At 41.8% G+C, this 19,713-nt stretch overlaps 1 protein-coding gene across 1 annotated transcript in view; it reads right to left on the minus strand.

The window, feature by feature from the left end:
* VEGFC (vascular endothelial growth factor C) overlaps positions 1-19,713 on the minus strand; it is a 201,574-nt gene that overhangs the window by 48,574 nt on the left and 133,287 nt on the right. The window contains exons 2-3 of the mRNA XM_077477249.1: positions 7,170-7,371; positions 1,215-1,405 (exon numbers count right to left, since the gene is read on the minus strand). Of these exons, the coding sequence (XP_077333375.1) occupies positions 1,215-1,405; positions 7,170-7,371 (393 nt within the window). The remainder of the gene's footprint in view (positions 1-1,214; positions 1,406-7,169; positions 7,372-19,713) is intronic.

Here is a 19,713-nt window from a genome sequence, read left to right on the forward strand (position 1 = left end):
AAAAACAATTTCCAAATTATTTTTTTCAAATACTCTTTTCACTTTTTTATTTCAGTGCTGTGGATCTCCTGCAGCTTTTTACGATCTATGTGGACTTGCTCAGGACTGGCTCTATTCTGCTAAGCGGACATCCACATATTGCAACAAAATAAGGGTCAATCCCATATTAAATAGTTATTGTCAGAACATTTGTTGAAACTGGGGGATTCACTCTCACCTCTTGCTCTGGCGACAACCTTAAAAAATGAGGATTTTCCCTTTCATCTATTTTGCTGACAATGGTCAGTACAAAGATGAATCCTTCCAGCTGGAACAAAGACAGCAACCAAGTTGGACAGAGAGTTTAACCCTATCTCAATTTATCAAAAAGAAAAGGTTTTACCTTTACCTCCATTTTAACCCCTTACCTGACAGTGGCGTGGGTGGCCAAGGTACTATATCATCCTTCTGCATGTAGGTAAGAATTGTGGACTCTTTGTTTGTTGGGTATTTTTTTTTTTTAAATATATTTAGCATTTTATGTTAGTAATATCTCATTATAGCCTAAATGAGAAGCTGAAGGAACAGCTTGTCATTTCAGTGCCAGAAGGTTAACATATTCACTCCAGCAGCTGGGTAGATTACTGCTACTCCTAGTTAGTACGCTCTTAATTTATTTGTATTTTTTCCATGGCAGTGTGATAGTGCTTTTTAGAAAATAAATCATATAATTCCTACAAAATGCTGAGAGAACTTTAATATCAAAAACAGAACCTTTTGCAAATCTTGGAACTACTTTTCCCCGTAAGTAACTCTAGCGTGTTTATTATAACAAATTGGGTGAAAGTGGTCAGCATGACACAGTGTAAGCTTGAAATGTACTGCGTTTAGCCTCTACTGCTCTTGTAATTGAAGTGAACATACAGAATACATCTTCTTTTGCTTTGATCTCCATGAGTCGACAAATCACTGCCAAAGTTAAGGTTCGCTCAAATACATTTGATTTTAAATCCAAAACCACTGAGGTTTTCAGGCACCAGCATTAACATTTAACTTCAAAGTATAGGTTATGTGACAGATGTAATCTTAATTTCATAATTAAATAGAAATGCATTAGAAGCACATTAAAAAGCTTCAGATGGCACGGTCCTTGGAATATGAACATCTATCAAAAAGGTATTGTATAGCTACTCACTTTATTCTACTGCAAACGTCTGGCTGTGATTAAAACTCACCGTTTTGCTGATATATGAGGAGCTAGTGTTCATACAATGCAATCCTTCGCTGTTGCAGCATCCTCCACATCTGTACAGTGACACGCATGGAGGCTTAAAGAACGTGTTTGTCGGTGCACCGAATTCCTTCCCCACATCTACACACACTTCACGTGGCATACATTGGGTCTTTCTCCATTCACTTTCAATACCTAATAGGTACAAAAGAATTTTAAGATTATTTTATAATGATCTAAATATACACAGCATAGAGCTATATACTATATATATATATATATATAAATATATATATATATATATATATATATATATATATATATATATATATATATATATATATATATATATATACATATATATATATATATATATATATACACACACACACACACACACACACACACACACACACACACTGTATTACCAAAAGTAATGTGACACCTGCCTTTACAAGCTCGTGAACTTTAATGGCAACCCAGTCTCATGCCGAAAATTCCGATCGTGTGTATGCAATTCCGACGCGCAAAAACTCACACATGCTCAGCCTCAAATTCAACTACGAGATGGAAGCTATCGGTTACTAGGTATTGAACTTCCTTTTTCTAGTCCCGTCGTATGTGTTGTATGTCACTGCATTCTTGGCAGTCGGAATTTGGTGTGACTGTGTGTAGGCAAGACAGCAGAGCTTTTTCCAATGAGAATTCCGTGTACGCGGCATTAGTCCGCAGGGTTCAAACTCGCTCGTCCATATCTTTATGGACCTTTCTTTGTGCACTGGCCCAAATCATTTGGTGGAGGGGGATTATGGTGTGGGGTTATTCTTCAGGGGTTGGGCTTGGGCCCTTAGTTCCAGTGAAGGAAACTCTTAAGGCATCAGCATACCAATACATTTTGGACAATTTAACGCTCTCAACTTTGTGGGAACAGTTTGGGGTTTGCCCTTCCTGTTCCAACATGACTGCCCACCAGTGCACAAAGCAAGGTCCACAAAGACATGGATAAGTGAGTTTGGGGTGGAGGATCTTGACTGGCTTGCACAGTGTCCTGACCTCAACCCAATAGAACACCTTTGGGATGTATTAGACTGCAGAGCCAGGCCTTCTCTCCGACATCAGTGCCTGACTTCACAAATGCGCTTTTGGAAGAATTGTCAAAAATGACCATAGGCACACTCCTAAACCTTGTGGATAATCTTCCCAGAAGAGTTGAAGCTGTTATAGCTGCAAATGGCGGGCCAACTCAATAATGAACCCCATGGTCTAGGACTGGGATGTCATTAAAGTTAATGTGTGTATAAAGGCAGGTGTACCAATACTTTTTGTAATATAGTGTAAATATATATATATATATATATATATATATATATATATATATATGAAGAATCTCCCTTAGTTTTTATGTAGGTAACCACTGATTGAATGATCTTTTTAGGTGCCTGTAAAGGGTTTTTCTCAAGTGACCACCAATGTAAGGGGGAACTTTTCCACTGTCCATCAATGTAAGGGGGGATTTTTTCACTAACCACCTAGGGGTACTAGAATTGACAACATCTGCATTTCTTCACAGGCTATTATGATGATTATTATTATTATTATTATTATTATTAGTTTCATAATTGTTACTGAAATTGTGTCCACTGGAGCAGGGGGTGTTTAAAAAGAAATTATCCAGACCCTGTATAAAGTATGCTCTTTATGATAGTCCATATCTTTCTTAAAATTCATTTAAAACTATAACTTTTTTTATTTTTTTATTTGGAAAGAATAGGATAATTAAAATCTATTCAAGGTTTTTATAGTATTCTGTAATCCCACTAGTGTGATTTGTCCTTTTTATCATGGTGACCATTGATACTGAAAATAAAAGTGATAGAAAATATGACAGCTGTCATCAGAACGGAGGTGTGTGTGTGTGGATAGGGGAGTGGGATCTTGTCAATGACAGCAGGTGTTCAAATAATGCATTTCTAATAAGCAATTTCTCTTTTTTTTTTAGGGGCAAGTTTTTCTCACTTCCTGTTCAGACTCTGGAAAAGGAAGTTGTAGAAAAAAAACTCTACAAAACACAGACACTGAAATAAATAAATAAATAAATAAATAAATAAATAAATAAATAAGCACAGGTGTTTTAACTATTTCCTAAGGTTGGTTTTCATATATACAGTAATACTTTGGATTAAGAGCATAATTCATCCAGAAGAATTCTTGTAATCCAAAGCACTCATATATCAAAGCAAGTCTCCCCTTAGGAAATAATGGAAACTCAGATAATCCACAGCCACTGCTTGTCTATGCAGTACTGCATGTGGCCAGAGGTGCGGGGTGCAGGAGACACTCACAAACACTTAGAGATGCTCAGAAACACTCTTAGATGCTCAGGGACACTCGGGAATGGAGTGTTTCTGAGTGTTGCCGAGCGTCACCAGTACCCCCGCACCTCTGGCCAAATGCGGTACTGCACACCCCAGCGGCTTGAGTCCTGCTTGTCTTTCGAGACAATGCTCGCAAAGCGAGTCAGGATTTTTTATTTTTAAATAGCTTGTAATGCTGGTAAACTGCCTTACTCGCAATCCAAGGTTCCACTGTACTAAATACATTATTAACATAGTCCTGGCTAGTAGCAGTAGTCAAATACTGTAATAGTATCAAGATTATGTAAATTAGGACAGTAGGTGAGGAAGACACTGTATTTTGTTCTGGCAATTAGGGTTCAAACTGAGCATTTTCCAGAGATGTCATGCTTATGACCTACTGAGCTTTTCCTTATCATGGCAGCTTGGCAAAGTTAATATATAAAATGGTCAGGTATGAGAATCGCAGTTGCAAATTAAAACATTGCTATGTATAGTACTAGTGGTGCTGGATAAGATTGGAATCGATGTAGGATCATTTTGGGAGGTTTTTTTTTGGACTTAAAGTGGTTGTAAACCCTTACAACACACTTTAACCTTCAGGTAAGCCTAGATTAAGGCTTATCTGTAGGTGCTGTAAATATCTTCTAAAGCTACATGGTTTAAGAGATATTTACAATCCCCGTATGAGGATTCCTTCTGTCCGCGCGTGCCGATGTATTCGGCGCCTGCACACTTTAGAAGGGTCACGGCGTGCGCGGGAGTGACGTGACACGACTCCGGCCAGTCACAGAGCCGGAGTCCGTGACCCCGGGAGGAAGATGGACGCTTCCAACCGGCGAGGAAATCGGGGACATCGCAGGCTCCTGTGTCAGGTAAGTGATGCATAGTAGCCCATTATGCTTTGCCTTTGCAGGGAAACAAAGCAAGTCAAAGTATATGAAGCAGGTAAATTCTTTATAAACTTTGCATATTAACACTTTCAAAAGACTGGTCTTTTAAATGTATATTCTACAATGGCTTCAAATACTCAGTACCACTTTTACCAGCCTCAATCACTAAATACAACTTTCTGTAAAATTGTGGCAAGGTAAGGAGTGCAAATACTGTGTGATTCAAGTAGAACAGAGGCATAAATCACACACAACGATTAAGGGAGGTTTGGGTGGATTAAGGTCGTCATGCAGTGCTTGTGTCTAGTTTGATCTCTTGTTAATCCCCCGGTTGCCAGGCGTACAGGAATTTGCAGTGTAGTATGTTGTAAATAAATGATTGGATAAAAATGTTAAGTTTATATCTCCTGAAACGTAGTTCTCAGAAAAAGTATACAAAGCTGCCAAAGTTGTTAGCAGCATCTAAATTCAACAAAGAAAAAGAGATCTGAATGGAAATATTCTTGGATCCGAGCACATTGCTATGTAAGCCTTGGTGTACTATCTTCTCTCGAGAGCAACTCTTCTTTGTGAAGATGATCGCAGCCCATTATAAAGATCTATGGGCTTCCTGAAAGAGTATTTTATTCTCCATTAGTCAATTTTTATTCCAGATTCATTTTTCTGGGGTAGATTTGAGTATAAAAAGCAGTACTAGTTTTTTGCTGTCAAAAATAACCAGTTTTGTTTAGAACACGTATTATACACAGTTTTTTTCCCAAGACCTGCATGATTGGGCAATGGAAAATTAACTTGATGTGTTGATGTGGGAATCCCTCCTGCAGCACTATTGTGTTCTGCTGGCCATGGGGAGGAGATGGTGGTGGTGAGGGGGGGAGGGGGGATTGGTGGGTGAGGGGAGCCTTTCCGGTTGGCAGAACACAATGATTACTGCTAGCAGCTACAGCCACTGGAAGTAATCACATGTAAAATGTCTGACAGGCTGGTTGTACCCAAGTCGATAGAATGGATTAACCAGCCTACCCACAGATCAACTGAATCTCGGTTGGTCCCTGCTGAACCAGCTGAGATCTTATTAATCTATGGCTGGCCTAAAGTGACATTAAAATATAAGTTCACCTTTGGGAACATGTTACATTTTTCCAGTAGTGCAGCTGTCGCCCACTGCCCCCCCTCCCTGTGTCAGCAGTACGGGGAGAAGTTCCCTGTACTAGCTGTCACTGATCTGCCCACATGGCCACATCATTCATGCACACAGCTCTGTGTGTACAAAAAATAATAAATGCATTTTTTTTGCCTGCAAAAAAATGTGCATGTATTATTTTTTGTAGAGGTGAACTTATTCTTTAAAGCTTTGTTTTAAAAAAATAATAACAAACATGTCACACCTACCTGCAGCAGCCCTGATCCTCTTCTTCTGGGGTCCCCCTGCCGGAGCCCCAGGCCTCTTCTCTTCGGTGAGTGCCGTCATGGAAAGACGCTTTCCATGGGTGTTCGCTCCTGAGCCGCCCTGTCTGTTTAGTGACAGCGACCGAGAGAATCGGCCCCGCCCCTCGCTCCCTTGTCACACCATTTGATTGACTGCAGTGGGAGCTGCTCCAGAAGGAGGGAGACAGCAGCAAGAGACGCTGCTGTCATGCACGGCGTGGATCGGATGGGCTCAGGTAAGAAAATGAGGGGGCTGGGGGATGCTGCAGCACAGAAGTTTTTTCACCTTAAAGCATAGAATGCATTAAGTTGAAAAACCTTAAGGCTTTAGGACTGCTTTAAGGGTGTTGACAACAATTCTGGTCTCCTTTGACATGCAAAATTGGAATGGCTGTTATAAGTGTAAACTGACAAAGCTGCTCCACGACAGATACAGTGCAGTGAGTGAGCGTTGTCACTCTATGTCCCAACGTGTGTTCGTCACGGTCACGTGACTTCATCAGCTTTATTATCCCCCCATAAAAAACGCACACCGATTTATATATATTTTTTGCCTTATGTGACGACAAATATGCCGTCTAACATCTCTATATTATTCTAGTGCCTATAGAGCTTACCAGCCTTTAGGCTGGACTTCCTGTCATAGTACAGCGCACCACTACTTCTGTTTCTGGCTACAGTATATGTAGCTGCTATTTTTTTTTTCTATCAACTGAAATACACCTTTAAGTTTTAATTCACTTTAACTTCTTCATTACTAGCTGTTCTATTAGGCCTTCTTTTCTGCATACATTGTAATCAGCAGACTAGCAGGCTTATTCAGTAATGCAATGAGCAGTGCAAAGCTGACTTGTACAACTTGTATTAACTCGGTTTCTGGAAAGATCACTGAAAATCAATTCTGATTGGCTGCTGTGCCTCACTGCAATTTGCTATATGGAAGCCCATGTGTGCAACAGATTCTGCTTTATTGTAGAATTATATTATATGACAAGGCAGGGCTTCTTTATATTGATTAGCAAGGTGGGATCCAGTGTTAATGAGTCCTAGGCCTGTCATTACAGTTGTAGTTGTGATTTGCAGCTTGGTCGTGGTAGAGGAAATGCACACTTGTTTATGCAGGTTCACTTCCACAGGTCTCTGCATGCAGCAATGCACAACATACAGTGCACGTATGATCACGTGCAACAAGGAAAATATTCCATACAGAGTATACTCATTTCTGTTGTGCTATATTTATAAGGCAGGACTGATACTACTTTAACTATCCTCCGTCACACTTACTTTTCCAGATATCAGCATTGTAATTGTAATGTGCAGCTGCAAATTTAACACTATCATCTCTTCTAGAATCAAAGCCGGACTGTCCTCCTTGCCTTAATTGACACTTGAACATCTTCCACGATTCGGGGTAAAGCAGTGTCATAAGTTCATCCACGCTGGACACGGCCCGAAGTTGCTCCTCCAATTCTTTGCCAGGCTGATCCTTTAGGAAAAACAAAAAAGTGATTTTGATTTTTATTCTAGATCACAATGGTGTGGATCTTTTCCAAAATATTGGTGAGCATGGTTAATACAATTCACAGAAATAGCTGTTTATAGACCAGTTAACATTTTCTGGTGGTAAACTGGAGGTTGAAAAGGCAATTATACACAAAACATAAAACATTATTTACTGGTTTCTACCTCTCAGACTACTGCACATTAAATATAATTTGTACAGCTGAATGACTAGAAATGCATCAGTTTGATAACTAGACACAGTACAACACGTTCCCCTGTCATTATCCAGATCAGTGTTGCCAACCTACCAGATTGAAATTTAATGACACAACACCCAATTACTGGCACAGCCAAGTTTTTACTGGCATTTCCAAAAGTTACAAAATAACAGTTTTAAGTGCAAATTTCAGTATTTAGGCTACAAACAAGTATACTATGCAATTAACAATGTGATTTAAGGTAGATATTAAGGCAAAAAACATATTTCTTATTTTATCTTCAATATAGTAAGTAGCTCACTATAGGCAGACACACACACATGAAATTGACTCTCACAGTGACACTGACAGCAGTGTGCAGCAGCACAGATGATGGTGACACCTCACCGACATGGCACGTCAACTCCAGAGCCACAGTGACAGTCTCTTTCTATGCTAGGTGGTCCCTTCAGTCCACTCCAGTCCAAACATCACTGACAGTCGCACTCCTGGCTTGCCTTGCTCCCATCCTGCAGCCCCGCACACAAGGCTATGGCCACTTTGTTTGGCTCCTTAACACACTTAAGCACTGCTTCTGCCAGACCCGCGCCCACCCCATCGGTGCCGCCCGAACACAATGTAGCAGGCAATTGGTTTGTCTAAGCTGGCTCTGGACTGGAACTGCACATGTGCCACAGCCATTTTTTTTAACTGGCAACCTTTTCCTGTCACTGGCATGCCCATTTTTTTTTTTTACTGGCTGCCAGTAAAAATTCTAACGATTGGCAACACTGATGCAGCATAGTGGTACAATACGATAGGAATTAAATTGTGGATATAAGAACTATGTGCAGTTTCTAAGCACAGAACCAAATCCATGGGCAGATAACTAAGGGATACTTTCAGTTTAGTCATTGTAAAGCCCCATACACACTATCAGATTTTCTGCAGATTTTTTCCTTCAGATTTACAAAAACCATGTAGTGCAAGGGCCTGCCTGATTGCATACAAATTGAAACTCCTAAGGTTTGACCTCATATTATATGGTTTTGGTAAATCTGAAGGAAAACCTCAGCAGAAAATCTGATAGTGTGTATGGGGCTTAAGTTTATTATGTCCTTTCTTCATGGCCATCTTCCTTACTCATCAAAGTAAACATTAAATATCAGACCTGAGATTTAGACAGCAGATTTTCATTGCCCGGCCAGGCCATGCTCGAATTAACATACCAGTCTGACCTGATGCACTTAGACACACACTGAGGAATTCACAAAGAAAGTTGTAGACATACTTGTAGACATACTTTCAAATTCCTTTGTTCCTCCTCAATTCAGGTAACTGTGAGGAACAGGTACATAAATCTGTCACATTGAGAAGGTTGGCAATGAGGCTGGAGTATCCATATTACTGACATTCCATTCTCAGTGCATGTGTAGTCTCTTACAAGCTAGGTCATACCAACAGATGACTCATCCCTGGGCATTTAACTGCTAGTAAGGAGATTCCCTGGCCAACAGCTAAAAGTAAACAAAACGGGCAAAGATTCTGGCTGATGTCATTACCCAAATATGGCCATATTTGAATAATGATGTTAGCATTCCTGCCCCTCTGTTATTTTAAGCTGTCACCCATGGGTGCCATAGTGACCACAAACCCTGTGTTGGGAGCTGTAACATTAAAGGGGAACTAAACCTAATGCCCCATACACACGATCGGAAATTCCCCCAGCAAAAATTTGATTTGAGCTTTTGGTTGGAAATTCCGAACATATGTATGCTCCATCAGACTTTTGCTGGCGGAATTCCTGCCAGCAAAACATTGAGAGCAGGTTCTCTATTTTTTGGGTTGGAAAGTTCTGATCGGAAAATTCCGCAAAATTCCTACGCATGCTCGGAAACAATTCAACGCATGCTCGGATACATTGAATTTAATTTTCTCGGCTTGTTGTAGTGTTGTTCGTCACCTCGTTCTTGACGGTCGAGAGCTCAGAGAACTTTTGTGTGACCATGTATATGCAAGCCAAGCTTGAGTGGAATTCCGTCGGAAAAAAACATCCACGTTTTTTCCAACAGAAAATCCGCTTGTGTGTACGGGACATTTGTTTTGTAAAACTGTAAGCAGCTTTTTATTGCATATCTCTTGTGCAATATTAACTTACCTGCTTGCCTGTACAATGTGCAAGACTGAAGGTAGGGCTGGAATTCAGCTGTTATTGGAGAGCTTTTTTTAAACTTTTTCTTTGACGGGGAGAATCAGGGGTGCAGATTATGATTCTTGTTTGCAAACTGCAATGTTTACATGGAAACGACAATGTTTCTAAAGATTACTTAGCAATGGCAGTGTAATTTCAAGAAAGTTAAAGTGATTCTATAGGCAATTTTCTTTTTTAAATAACAAACATGTTATACTTATCTGCTTTGTGTAATGGTTTTTGCAAAGAGCAGCCCCGATCCTCCTCTTCTCGGGTCCCTGGCCAGAGCTTCTGGCTTCTCCCACCACTAAGTGCCCCCACAGCAAGCCTCTCCCTCCTCACTGGCTGTGATTGACAGCAGCAGGCGTCACCCCCCCCCCCCCCCCCCCCCCGTTGCTGTGTTTAAGCAAATGAGGAGAGAGAGAGAGCCGAGAGAGCCTCTGCTGTTGAGCACATCGCTAGATCTGGACTCTGGTAAGTATAAGGTGGTCTCCGAAGGGGCTGATTGCAGAAGGTTTTTTACCCTAATGCATATAATGCATTAAGGTACAAAAAAAACTTCTGCCTTTAGAACCACTTTAAAGCAATTTTTACAGTGTAAAACAGTCTAAGACAAAAACATAAACCTGCCAATAATATATGTATACATGTAATATATGTATAATACAGATATATTCTATAGAATAAATGTCAAAACGATGTATTGGCAACATACAGGATTTGAAGAAATAGTGGTGTTCTCTTAGGCCCCTTTCACACATGCGGACAGTATGTCTGTATTTCATCCATCCATTTGCGGATGAAATACGGACATACATGCATTCCTATGGGATAGCGGGTGTCTGCAGATAAACATCCGCAGACACCCGCTATTGTCCGCCTCCGCTATTGTCCGATTCTGCAGACGGAGGAAAATCCTATTTTTCTATCCGTCTGCAGAGTGGATTGGATGAACACGGACAGACAGTCCGTGCTCATCCGATCCCCCATAGAGGAGAGCGGAGAGATGACAGGGCGGTCCCTGCACAGTGTGCTGAGACCGCCCTGTCCACCGCCGGCTCAGCGGGGACAACGGAGCGATCCCCCGCTGAGCAAGCGGATCATCACAGGGCAGATCATTACTGATCCGTCCCGTGTGAAATGGGCCTAAAAGTACAAAAGTTCTCTGGATACTTTATGTGAAGGATACCGTTACTCAAGAATGAATCAAAGATATACAAGATCATCCACACGATCCAGTAGAGGATTGTAGGTTCGATTTATCAAGTGTCTATATAGCTGCTTCTGATCGTCTTATCTTTACAGTCATAGATGATAATTTGCAGCAATATATTATATCTTTCATGAGTCTTTTTTGATTAATCTAGAAATCTATGCTTTCCTTCTGGATCGCGACATTTATTTTCTAGTATATATCTGTATGATACATGTATTATTGGTCAGTTTATACAGTAGGTTTTTGTCTTAGGAAGTTTTTTATATAGTATAAAGGTCGGGGGTGGAGTATTGTTTTCAGCAGGTATACCTGCGTTTTTAATATGTGTCTGGTGTCTTTAAAATTAAATGTACAAAAAAGCATAGTCTGGTATTTACTTTGTGTTACAATGTATATTATTTTTGATGTTTATTATGTCTTGTGTGTTTTTCTTTATCTAGATTTTAATTCATTCCCCCTCTGCCTCCTGAAAAAGTAGTCTGAACCCACAAAGCTTGTAGAGCAGAGGTCTCCAAACTGCGGCCCGTGGGCCAAATGTGGCCCTTTGCTTGCCTTTATCTGGCTCTCAGCCAGGGCACTCTTCAATAGGGTAATATTCCTCCCACTAACACCAGAGAGGAAGAACCAATTTTCCCAGTGACACCAGTGATGGGGCGTTATTTCTCATACTGGCACCAATGATGTAATTTCTTTACGCCCACTGACCACCCAGTCTATGGTATTGTTTACTCCCACCCATGTCAGGGCATTTTCAACTCCCACTGGCTACAGTCTGGCCCTCCTAAAGTTTGGAGGGCAGTAAACCGGCCTTTTGTTTCGAAAGGTTGGAGACCCCTGTTGAAGTAGATAACATCTCATACAGTCTGTTGGTTTCTGGTATTGTGCTTATGTTATATTTGCTGATATTATGAGTATTTGTATACTTTTCCTATTGCAAGACAACACTCATCAGACCACGAGGGACCATTTTGTATATAGTAACTGTTTGTTTTATATTGTTTTATTTCTTTATTATTCAAAAGTGTGTTATTGTCGATGGAGTACCAAGAAAGTCCATTGTTCTCTCCTGTGTTTCTTAATGGATTAGTGATTCGGATGTGGTATGCATTATAAATGAATCTGAGGATAAACAAAGCCATTCATACCAGTTCCTAGAAGCTGCTGATTTGTGAGTTGAAATGACCAATCTGACATGAAGGGAGATGGCTGGGACCTCAGAAGTCTGATAGGGTAAGATGGGCAGAACCACAGCAGTCTGATAGGGTAAGATGGCTAGAACTGCAGCAGTCTGACGGGGAAGATGGCCAGAACCACAGCAGTCTGATAGGGTAAGATGGCCGGGACCTCAGCAGTCTGATAGGGTAAGATGGCTAGAACTGCAGCAGTCTGATGGGGAAGATGGTCAGAACCACAGCAGTCTGATAGGCTAAGATGGCGAGAACTGCAGCAGTCTGATAGGGTAAGATGGGGAGAACCGCAGCAGTCTGATAGGTAAGATGGCCGGGACCTCAGCAGTCTGGTAGGGTACCATGGTTTGAATCGCACCATTCTGTTAGGTAAGATGGCTAGAACTGTAGCAGTCTGATGGGAAAGATGGCCAGAACCACAGAGATCTGATAGGAGAAGGTGGCCAAAACCACAGCAGTATGACAAGGGAAGGTAGGTGGGAATGTAGCTGCCTAATTGGGAAGATGACTGAGGGTGGGCCATGACTGGGATTGCAGCAGTCTGGCAGAGGCAGATGGCCAGGATTGAAGCAGTACAGGGAAGAGGTGGTCATGGATGGGCAGCTTCTGCATAAATATAAGCAATGCAACCCAGTAAAGCGCTGGCAGGTTGCATATGGCTTTTGGGTTGCTTGTTGGGCACCAGGCTGTAGCCAAAATAGTTTCAACCAAACTACTTATTTGCTAATTGATCCTCTATAATAAATCAAATCCCAAAGACTGACCACTGAGCTGAGTAGAGAAGGCATGTGAACAACCACATCTGTCTGTGTAGGGGAACCAGTAAGCAAACAACATTCTCACAGGAGAGAGGGTGTTCACTGGCTAATAGGAAGGCTTATGCCGCATAAACACGACCGGACTTTCTGTCAGAATGAACTGTGACGGTCTTTCCAACGGAGTTCCGATGGAGTTCCAACTGACTTGCCTACAGATGATCACACCAAAGTCCATTCGCTTCGAATGCGATGACGTACAACGGGACTAGAAAAGAAGTTCAATAGCCAGTAGTCAATAGCTGCCCTTGCGTCATATTTGGTCCGTTGGAATAGCATACAGATGAACGTTTTTCCCGTGAGGAATTGATTCCGTCAGCCAACACACGATCGGAATATCCGATTAAATGATTCCGTCTGACCTTTTCTGCCGGAAAGTCCGGTCGTGTGTACGCGGCATTACATTGACTTCAGTGAATCAGGCCCTGTAAATTGCTTTGCATTGAAGATTGACAGACAAAAAAAGATTAGCCATAAGAGCCCTGACAGAATGTAGAGTGATAATGACAGCAGCAGCCGAGATATCTCACAAGAAAAAATGGCTGCATTAATGACTCATGTCATCATGTGGTAAACTCATCTTAAGAACCGTAAGTCAATGAAGAAACAAAGCCAAACGGGGATAGAACTTTTGGTCAGAAAATCTAATTTTTCTCCATATAAATCTTTAACACTACAAACAACCACAAAGTTGGATGCAAAGTATCACCAGATATGCCCAGAACTAACACTCATCCTAGCTCTTCGTGTGCATGGCAAGATTTCAAACTATACCCCGAAACACGTTCAACACATATGACTTGCCAAGAATTATACAATTTGTGCTATTTTTAAAGCACCGTAAAATAATCAAGGCAGCTTGTAGATTCCAGATGTTATTTCTCAACAAATAAAGCTGTGCGCTTCAAGCTATTGTTTTGAGACATGAATCCGCTCATAAAAAAAAAAAAAAAGACATGAAATCTACATACACATTGATAGCTTTGGTTGAAATTTGTTTCACTTATCGTCCACATGCCTCTCTCTCAGAAGGGTCAAAATTCTTATTTCCTTGGCAAATGTCCATTGCGAGGTTGATGCTAATAATGCGTGTCATGTTTTGTAATGCCATCGCTGGAAAAATGGCACCGTTCAATGACCGCTACTTGAAATATTACAAAAATATGTATAATATTTCTATCAGTGTTTATAAAGGCTAATGCAATGTGTCATGGGGATAGACATAATAAACATGGCTGTTATGTCATCGGCCTGCTGATTTCAAGCTGTTGCCTTCTTTTAAAGTATAAATATTTTTTCGTTAAATGAAAAGAATTTTAATTACTACAGGCAATTCATGCAAATTACAACATCTAATACAGGGGGAGGATGCATGCCATAGGACAGATGCAGGGCCGTGTCTCCAGGGTTTGTAAAATGGTGCTGAGTGGTCATTCACAAGGTATTATTAGGCTCTTTTTTACTATTGTGACAGGTTCTCCTAAAGGTTGTGTGCAAAAAGCTGTCAGACACTACAATACAACTTATACTTGTGGTTCAACTGCCAAATCAGTTGTAGGCCTTCCACTACTTAGAGCTAGAGCTGTGCAATTTGCAAAGCTCACAATCAATGATAATCATACAGCTCCAGCTCTGACTCGGCTGGGAATATTTAAATATCGTGTTTCCCTAAAAATAAGCCCTACCCCGAAAGTAAGACCTAGCGTGATGATCAGGACGGGCTGAAATCTAAGTCATACCCTGAAAATAAGCCCTATCAAAGTTCACAAAAAAAACTGTAATCTATTACTGTATACTGGTGCAGTGTCTCTGTTTATTACTGTATTAATAATACAATGTTTTACAGCCGCCGGAGGTCCTCTTCTCTCGTCCCGGCTGGCGTCTGCAGCCCCTTCCTCTTCAGTGTATGGAGCAGGGTGACGTCAGTGGGATCTCTGCTCTTCTCTCTCATCCTCTCCTCCATGCTGACGCCAGCGGGATCTTGGCTCTTCTCTCTCCTCCTCTCCTCCCTGCTGACGTCTGCGGCCCATCCCTCTGCAGTATTCAGAGCGGGATGACGTCAGAGGGTATCACGGCTCTTCTCTCTCCTCCTCTCCTCCCTGCTGATGTCTGCGGCCCCTCCCTCTGCAGTATTCAGAGCGGGATGACGTCAGAGGGTATCACGGCTCTTCTCTCTCCTCCTCTCCTCCCCACTGACGTCTGCAGCCCCTCCCTCTGCAGTATTCAGAGCGGGATGACGTCAGAGGGTATCATGGCTCTTCTCTCTCCTCCTCTCCTCCCAGCTGACATCTGTGGCCCCTCCCTCTGCAGTACTCAGAGCAGGCTGACGTCAACTGGGATCTCAGAGAAGAAAAGCAGATCATGTAAATGCCCACCGTATTTTCTACGGTTTAAAACTGTGAACACACTGTTGACACACTAATGTACCAGTATAATATTTTTATTAAAAGTATTTCATAAGGATTTTAAGCAAGATGGATTTTTTGAAATGATTGACTCCTGACCTGACAGTGGGGGGGGGGGGGGGGGGGGGTGACACAGGAACTTTTTATTTTTTATTGATTTATTCCAGATCGATTTTTAGAACATAGAGAGGGGTAAATGACACAGCACAAGCTCTGTGCAATCTATCATGCTTTAAAGGAACAGCATTCTTTTTTTTAGGGTTACAACTACTTTAATACCATAAATACATAAGACATCCCCTGAAAATAAGCCCTAGTGTGTTTTTTGTAGCCAAAATGAATATAAGACCCGGTCTTACTTTTGGAGAAACACGGTAGTTACTCTTTCCTATGATTGCTGACAAACATGGTAGCGCATAAAATAAAGACTGTTCCAGACAGCTTGAATTTGAGTTTAATTCCTGCTGAACAGCATAGCTCCCAACTGTCCCTGATTTGGGGCAATGTCCCTCTGTCCCTCTTTCCTCCTCATTTGTCACTCCTTTTGGTCTGATCTATATAATTGTACAGAAAACTTTTTATCTTTCAAAAGTGTTTCCAAGGACTAAATCATTCATCTAATTTCTAAACGGCTGTATTTGTAAATTAATCATGCCAGTATAAAGGAATAGTAGTGATTAAAAAATGCGAGTGCCCAGCGTTCACGATCACCGTCGGGCTCCTGTGATCACTCGGGGCACACAGAGAACCAGGATCTGTGTGTGTAAACACACAGTTTCCAGTTCTCTGGGGGAGTATGAACAGCAATCTGTCATCTCCCCTGCATAGTCCCCTCCTCCCTTCAGTTAGAACACACACTAGGGAGCACATTAACCCCTTCACCGCCCCCTACTGTTAACCCCTTCCTGCCAGTGTCATTTTTACAGTAATCAATGCATTTTCATAGCACTGATCGCTGTAAAAATGCCAATGGTCGCAAAAATGTGTCAAAATTGCCCGATGTGTCATAATATCGCAGTCCCAATAAAAATCGCAGATTGCCACCATTACTAGTAAAAATAATAATAATAATAATAAAAAAGCCATAAAACGATCTCTTATTTTGTAGACGATATACCTTTTGCGCAAACCAATCAATGTACGCTTATTGTGATATTTTTTATCAAGAATATGTAGAAGAATACGTATCGACCTAAACTGAGGAAAAAAATATTTTTTTATACATTTTTGGGGGATATTTATTATAGCAAAAAAATTCAAAATATTGAGTTCTTTTCAAAATTGATGCTTTTTTTTTGTTTATAGCGCAAAAAATAAAAAACGCAGAGGCAATCAAATAACATCAAAAGAAAGCTCTATTTGTGGGGAAAAAAAAGGACATTGAATTTGTTTGGGTGCAACGTCGCACAACCATGCAATTGTCTGTTAAAGCAGTGCTGAATCGCAAAAAGTGCTCTGGTCAGGAAGGGGATAAAATCTTTCGAGACAGAGCACTGCTCTCCAAGCCCACCCAGTTGTGTGATGATAGTTAATGAATATTCACTATTTTCACACTAAATCTCCTCCCCGCCAATCAGGAAGCAGGTCTGAAACCTGTTGCCTGATTGTCCAAACCTCAGTTGATCCTTTTGAATGCCTAGGAGAAGGAAGAGGAGAGAGGACACGCATGGTAGAAGCCATGGAGGAAGGGATACCAGAGCCGCTGCTCCCAGCTTGCTGCCAGCCATCCACCACACTGAGGACACTGGACCCACTGCTGCCAGCCACCTGCCATGCTGAGGTCACCAGCGTCACTGCTGCCAGCCACCTGCCATGCTGAGGACACTGGAGCCGCTGCTGCCAGCCACCTGCCACGCTGAGGACACCGGAGCCACTGCTGCCAGACCTCCACCGTGAGAACACTGGAGTGGTTTCTCCCAGCCTGTCACCAGCCACTCACCATACTGAGGACACCGGAGCCACTGCCTGCAATCCCCCGCCCACTACCTGGAAGGAGTAAGCGGGGGGAGGGGACGGGTAGTGCCACGTCCCCAGGGGGGTGGTTGGTTGGTTGGCATTGAGCCAGGTGTGTTTGGATTTGCGTGTTTTGCCTTGACTCTTGTGCGTTTTTTGGCACAACAGTTGTGGCAAAATCGCACCACATTTGGGGTGCCATTAAAGAATTAATGGCATCGCAAGCGAGTTGCGCGTTTTTGCAGTGGTGATTCTGCCCATGATTCCATGATTCCAATACACTCAGGTATTAATGGGGCCTGAATGTTGAATGTTTGTCCATTCCCAGAGCACATCTTTATGTGTTAACTGTCTCAAAGGATGGTACATATCAGCCAGATACTTACAGACTATGAGAAGGTAATTACCATACCCAGGAATCGCATAACTGCCCAGACAGCTGTAGGAGCAAGCATTTCTTGCACAGTTCCCACTTTTTCTGGATCTACTTTCAAACCAAATGAAGTCTGCAGATGTTTACTGTAAGGAACCTCTGTCATTTTTATTTGGAATGTATTGAGGTTTAATTTGATCTGCTTTTATCTACATATGTCCAAGGATTGTATCATATTCTGATCACGGTCTTTCTTTTCCCATTCCATGTCATCCCCTTCGTCAAATATTAGTAAGTCATCTGATATTGTTTCTATTCCAAAGAATCACTCATGGGCTTGATTTAGCTTTTGTTGAAAAACTTCTGGAGCAGGATTTGCTCTCATGGGAAGTCTAAGCCCTTGTACACATGGTCGGACATTCCGACGGAAAATGTCAGATTAGACCATGTTATCGGATAATCCGACCGTGTGTTTGCTTCATCGGACTGTTTCCGTCTGAATATCTGACCGACAAAGTTTTAGAGCTGGGCTATAAAATTTTCCGACAACATGGTCCGATGGGACTTTGTCCGATGGTTTGTAGAGAATTCCGATCGGACAAAGTGCCACGCATGCTCAGATCAAATTCCTAGACCAAAGCTATTGGCTACTAGCCTGAATGTAGTCCCGTCGTAACAAAATAACGTCACCACGTTCTGAACGATTGGATTTTCTGACAACTTTGTCCGACCGTGTGTATGCAACACAAGTTTCGGACAAAATCCGTCGGACAAAATCGGACGGATTTTGTTGTCGGAATGTCCGACCGTGTGTACAAGGGCTAAGCCATTGATACTGTCCACGTCTAAAATGTTGATTTCTCATCTAATTTCACACGCCAGAATCTTTTACATCTAAGAAGATTCTAATTTTGACTAATGTGGCTAAATCTCTTCTGTTGTAGGTATGGGGTAATAGTTCACTTTCAGGGCTTTTTTGTGGTTTGGGGTCCATGCATATTCTTAGTTTGCCTGATGGTTTCTTTACTGTTACCACTGCTTATCCAGCCTGTGCATTTGAGTACTGGTGCCATAATGCATTTGGCCTTTGGAACCTTTAGTTCAGAGGTCTCCAAACTTTCTAAACAAAGGACCAGTTTACTGTCCTCTGACTTATAATAGGGCCAAACCATTGGAAGAAAAAAATGAAAGAAAAATGCACCAGCACCAGTAGGCTGGGGGGGGGGGTTATTTGTGAAAGGCAAATCCACTTTGCACTACAAGTGCACTGCAAGTGCACTTGGAAGTGCAGTCGCTGTAAATCTGAGGGGTAGATCTGAAATGAGGGGAAGCTCTGCTGATTTTATCATCCAATCATGTGCAAGCTAAAATGCTGTTTTTTTGTTTCCTTGCATGCCCCCCTCGGATCTACAGCGACTGCACTTCTAAGTGCACTTGCAGTGAGTGCACTTGTAGTGCAAAGTGTATTTGAATTTTGTAAATAACCCCCTATGTCTCAGACTTGGTGATCAGTGGGAATAAAAAAAATACATAGCACCTGTGGTCAGTAGGAGGAGGGATTGTGGTTTTAAGTAGAGAAATAGTTCTCCATCTTTGCTGTCAGTGGGAGGAATAGTGCCCCATCATTTATATCAGTGTGAGAAATAGTGCCCTAATGTTGGTGTCAGTGGAAGGAATAGTTTCCCACTGATGGTATTAGTGGAAGGAATGGTGCCACGTTGTTGGTGTCAGTGGGAGGAATAGTGGCAGAAACGGTGCCCCAAGCACCAGATAAAAGCAAACAAAGGCTGCATCTGGCCCACAGGCCTCAGTTTGGAGAGATCACTGCTTTAGCTAATCTTTTAGTAGTTATATTAAAGATACAGGCATTCTTCTTTTTGGCAATCGAGTAGGCTATGTTATTGAATCAGTTTCAAGTTTGTATGTGGCTTCCAGGCACCCATCACCTTCAAAGATCTCCATGTGCTTGTAAAGTTTGGAAACCCAAT

This window comes from Lithobates pipiens, unplaced genomic scaffold (genome assembly GCF_037356315.1).
Source record: "Lithobates pipiens isolate NorthernLeopardFrog02 unplaced genomic scaffold, aLitPip1_a1.2 Scaffold_13, whole genome shotgun sequence".
NCBI classification, from domain to species: Eukaryota; Metazoa; Chordata; class Amphibia; order Anura; family Ranidae; genus Lithobates; species Lithobates pipiens.